Source organism: Micromesistius poutassou (genome assembly GCF_964030765.1).
Source record: "Micromesistius poutassou genome assembly, contig: SCAFFOLD_6960, whole genome shotgun sequence".
NCBI classification, from domain to species: Eukaryota; Metazoa; Chordata; class Actinopteri; order Gadiformes; family Gadidae; genus Micromesistius; species Micromesistius poutassou.
In genome coordinates this window covers 1-5,350 of record NW_028180351.1, presented here as the reverse complement: position 1 = coordinate 5,350, position 5,350 = coordinate 1, and the positions used below count along the sequence as shown (strand labels likewise).

Genomic DNA, 5,350 nt, shown 5'->3' with positions numbered 1-5,350 from the left:
TCGATCGATCTATCTATGTAGACCGTAAGAGCCCCCCCCCCCCCCACACACACACACACACACACACACACACACACACACACACACACACACACACACACACACACACACACACACACACACACACACACTTTACATGCAGTCATGTTAACGTCATCTCCACAGGCAGCCTTTATCCTACTTGCAGAGTATGTGACATCAGTGTATTGTGGGGTCCTGAGTGTTGTGGGAGCTGTGTGGTCCCGTGTGGTTGTTGTACTGGGAGCAGGCTGGCTGTGCCTCTCTCTGTCTCTGCCCACCGTGCTGCTGACGTTTGGCTGAGGAGGATGAATCCACCGTTTGGACCAGCCACTGACTGTGTGCTGTAGGAATCCATCTCTGGCTAAAATCCGCAACACAAAACAAAAGCAGTTGTAAAAAACATGAAACACTTGTTTACAGCGCTCACGTACAACTATAGATGATACCAGGGACGTCCCGATGCGATCCACGGCGTCGGTCCGATATTGGCCCAGTACGCTGGATCGGATATCGGATATAAGATAAACACGATCTGATCCGCGCAGCGTGTCACGTGATAACAACAGTAGTCGCCAATCAGTCGCATGCGCATGAGAGCTACCTGTTGAACGGTCATGTGAGCGGTGTGGCAGTAGTTCATCCTTAAAGGAGACATGTTGTGGTGTTTTCCCAACAAGTAAACGTAGTATATGAGTTCCAGAAAACATGTTGTTGAAGCTGTTTGTTTGAGCACGGTATATCACACTAACCTTTGGTCAACTCCAGATGTCGCCCACCGTCTTCTCTGTGCCAAATATCCCGGTTACATGCCGCCAGTCCGACATGCCGTGGGGGGGGGGGGGGGTGGGGATGTTACCGTGGTGAGGTGTGTGGGGGGGGGGCAGAGGGAGAAGGTGGGGAGGAGGGGGAGAGAGAGAGAGAGAGAGAGAGAGAGAGAGAGAGAGAGATAGAGAGAGAGAGACTAAAACATTTGTTGTTTTATTTATAATTTCTGATTAATATATTATTATTATTAAGGCACTTATGTAAGCATTATTTAGTAATAAAAGGAGAATGATGATGGGCTGAACACACGAGAACATTCAGTTGATCCACTGAGTTGTTTATTATCATTATGCTTCATGAACAAATACAACAGAAAAATGGTCCCTTACATGTACACAATAAACACAAGGACTGAAACAATAGAAGCTGCAGACTTTACTAATCATAAACAGGTGTGCACGTATCTTTAATAACTGAACATGTTCTGCGGCCGTTTGGTTCCCAACAGAACAAAAGGAATCAAGATTCAGTTTAAAGTCATTTACAACATGCAGCATTATCCCATAGACCTCTTGGTTATTATGAATGAAATATAAAATCTGATTAGGACAACAATGATGATATCATAGTCCATAGAACAAACATGTTTATGTCTGAAAATTACAAATATATAGTTGCATAAAAAAACATGTGATTTACCATCAGTAGGTATTTAATATACATTTCAAATTAAAAATGAGATCTTAATAAAAGCTGCTTAGCGAACCCTATGGGAGATCCTTAAAGTCTCTTCCTTTCATGATTCATCATCATCAACTTTTAGGAAGCCCCATAAAAAGGAGAGGGAGGGGGAGACGGGGGGGAGGAGAAGGGGGAGACGGGGGGAGGGAGACGGGAGGGAGGGAGACGGGGGGAGGAGGGGGAGAGGGAGACGGGGGGAGGAGGGGGAGAGGGAGACGAGGGGGAGAGGGAGACGGGGGGAGGAGGGGGAGAGGGAGACGGGGGGGAGGAGGGGGAGAGGGAGACGAGGGGGAGAGGGAGACGGGGGGGAGGGAAAGATGCGAGAGAAAGAGAGCGAGAGACTATAACTGCCCTAGAGACACTGACGCAAAAGCAGTGTGTGTGTGTGTGTGTGCGTGCGTGCGTGCGTGCGTGCGTGCGTGCGTGCGTGCGTGCGTGCGTGCGTGCGTGCGTGCGTGCGTGTGTGTGTGTGTCCCATGCGGCGTCCCGGCCGGACGGGACGCCGCATGGGACGTAAAGAGAGAGAGAGAGAGACTATAACTCACACAGAGACGCTGAGGCCCCGGTCCAGTCCCCACCCCCCCAGAACCAAAACCCAGGGAGGAGGTCCTCCTGGGTGAAGGAGGTCCTGAAGGTGTGGATGTGTGTCAGTGTGTCTGAGGACCCTCCTCCACCTGGGGACACTCTGTAGAAGGACAGAGTGCCAGCAGGCCGGTCCAGATACACTCCTACTCTGGTAGAGCCAGCGGGGGGGAGAGGGAGGACTGTCTCTCTACCGTTGTACCGGGCAGAGTAACGATCATCATAACAATCAAGCCTCCAGGACTTGTTGTTCCCTCCAAGCACGCTGTCATCACCCCGTCCTCTCCTTGTGATTCCTCTGTATGTCACTGCTATATCAACAGGTCCTTTCCACTCTACCTCCCAGTAACAGCGGCCAGTCAGAGCCTCTCTACACAACACCTGGTCCCAGTGGTCAAATCTCTCTGGGTGATCCGGATACGACTGGTCCTCTCCGACCCGCGTCACCTTTCTGTTGTCCTCAGACAGAGAGAGTCGTCTGTGGGCTGTGTTTGGGTCCAGTGTGAGTTCACAGGCATCTGACGGAGAACAAGACATGATGAGCTACTGAACCCTTCTGCATCTTCATCATCATCATCATCATCATCACTAGTACTGTTCTTCCTGTTTCACGTTCATCTTCTCTACAAAAATTTACATAGAAAGACTAAATCATATCAGATGATAGCTACTATAGTGGACTAGTGTGCTATAGCTTTAGAAATAGTAGTGCATATTGTTTATAAGATGTTTTAAGTTAAACGTAAATGTAAATCCCATGTGTGTGTGAGTGGTTGTCCCAGTCAAAACAATGAAAAATGTATACACTGAATCTACTCCCGCAATATTTACACAACATACACATATTATACATCAAAACGTTCACCACGATGATCTGATTAATCCTCTGTAATATCTAAGCTATACTCTACATACTTTTCAAGATATTCGACTTTGAAAGGTTCCAATACACATTAATTGTGATCCACCTGTGTAAACAACAGACTGAACCAGCTGAGCTCACATACAGGCTGGAAACTAACTGTTGGTACCATAGACCTGGTTCATACATACAGTACATAGACATGTACACATACGTACACACAACTACACAAACATACTAGACACACATCAACACAGGCAAACATAGCTAGACATACGGATACACAAGTCCACATGTGAATGAGCGGACGTCACCTCCTGCTGTGTGGATGGACTTTCCATCCCAATAGTGAGTGTGTGTTGTGATGAATCAAACAGACACTTACACCTCTGTGGAACTGGTTTCAGCCTCCACACTCCACCGTGCTCCACACTGGGGGGGGAACAAAGTGAGAGCAGCATGTTGAAACATTCACCTTCATCATCTGCTGTCTCATCACGTTCTACACAACATGAGTTACAGCTGCCTTTTCACCACTTCATCTAGCAGCGGCTTGAATCCCTGTAGGAGACTTTGTCCCTGAGTGGTGAGCTGTCCTCTCCATACCTGAGAGTGTCCAGTCTCCAGCGTGGATCCTCCAGTCCAGCAGAGAGCAGCGCAGCTCCAGAGTCTCCTGGGTGATTGTAGCTCAGGTCCAGCTCTCTCAGATGGGAGGGGTTGGAACTCAGAGCTGAGGCCAGAGAAGCACAGCCTTCCTGTGTGACCAGGCAGCCAGACAAGCTACACACACACACACACACACACACACACACACACACACACACACACACACACACACACACACACACACACACACACACACAATTACTTAGTGAACTATTACTTTTCTGGAGGTAAATCTTTTCAACGTCCTCTGATGTGGAACTTAACTGTTTGATCATTAAAACTGTAAAGTTTTAGAGTAGAGTAAAAAAACAACTAATGGGTAAAGGGGTGCACATTCTTTACCATCTTTCACCTCAAACCTAAAATGCAAACACTAGATTTTAGTGGAACTTCAACGGGGAATAAAGACTAACTAGTCAGAAAACCACACTCAACACACAAACAGTAATTGTTTTTTTTCATTTAGGCGATTCATTTTTCAGTGACCCAGGAGGTGCTGGAACATGTTCCGGCGTGTTCCGGCTCAAATGAAGCACTGCCCCCTATGCATTCAAAACATTAACTTAAACCTTTTTAAAGTGAGTGAATCTGTTCACATGAATGGACACAGATGGATGGTAGGCAGTGACGGTTCTACATTGAATTACACCCCGGGTGAGACCCCCTCCGAGCGCCCCCCCCCCCCTCTCTATTGCAAGAAATTCGAGGTGTGCCTGACTTGAGCCACTCATTCCATTAGAGTGTTGCTCTGTACCGGGCCGTCCATATGGGCAGGAGGGGCGGCGAACTACTTGCAAAAGCATGCTCCCAAAAAGATAGTTTGTAAATCATTGCTCCAAGTCTATTTTTAATAACGTGATCGTCACATTAACTATCTATAGTCTCTGTAGGCTTTCAGACTATTGTTGGTCTGTTGACATCACGTTTTGGATGATGGTGGACGTGGTGGGCGGCGGTTCTAGCTGAGTTTAACGTCTCATGTTGGGGCAGCTCAGCGACCGCGTTCCTCCGTATGTTGATCACATAACCCTGCAGGCTGCAATAAGGATTTCAATCCGCTAACAGTGGACCCCCGTCCCCCCCTTGTCCGTTATGGAGACCCAGAGGTGAACTGTCCCCCCCCCCCTCCCCTTTCCCCTTCTCACTAGTGGTGGATTTCATGATTCGTTTGAATGAATCAGTTCGCGTCGGTCAGTTCGCCAAGAAGAGTCGTTCATTCGTTTGTTTGTTCGTTTGCGTTTCCGGTAGCGGTGAATCATGATTCTCAGTCACTGAGTCGGTCAGACTCGGCTCCTCCCTCGTTCTCGTTCAAACGAATCACGAATGCACGTTCTCAGCCGAGTCGGTCAGACTCAGCTCCTCCCTCGTTCTCATTCTCAAACGAATCACGATCGTGCAATGGTGCAAACGGTCATCAATCAACACAACATTAACTAAGTTCCTTTTAGCTGAGGAGTGCTTCATGTTCGGAATCGGGATGTTGTTGCCCGGCTGACTCTCGTGACTTCTCAGTCCTTGAGTCTTCACCGCTAAACACAGTCAGTGAACGAACGGCGACTCGCGAGTCAGCGCGACTCAGCGACTAGTGGGTGGAGCTGGGAGTCGAGTCTCGGAGAACGAACGAGACGAACGACGACGAACGAGAGCGGCGAATCAGGTCGGTTCGTTTGTTTTAAAGAGTCGTTCGTTCAAACTGATTCGTTCGTGAACGAG

General features: G+C 48.2%; 1 protein-coding gene across 1 annotated transcript; it reads right to left on the bottom strand.

Annotated features, from left to right (window-relative positions):
- Positions 1–2,025: 2,025 nt before the first annotated feature.
- Positions 2,026–3,858, bottom strand: LOC311370904 (stonustoxin subunit beta-like; the record flags this gene model as incomplete). Its single annotated transcript, XM_084489196.1, has 3 exons — positions 2,026–2,627; positions 3,357–3,403; positions 3,578–3,858. Coding segments are annotated over 3 exons (894 nt in total), but the record flags the coding sequence as incomplete, so codon positions are not given.
- Positions 3,859–5,350: the final 1,492 nt, after the last annotated feature.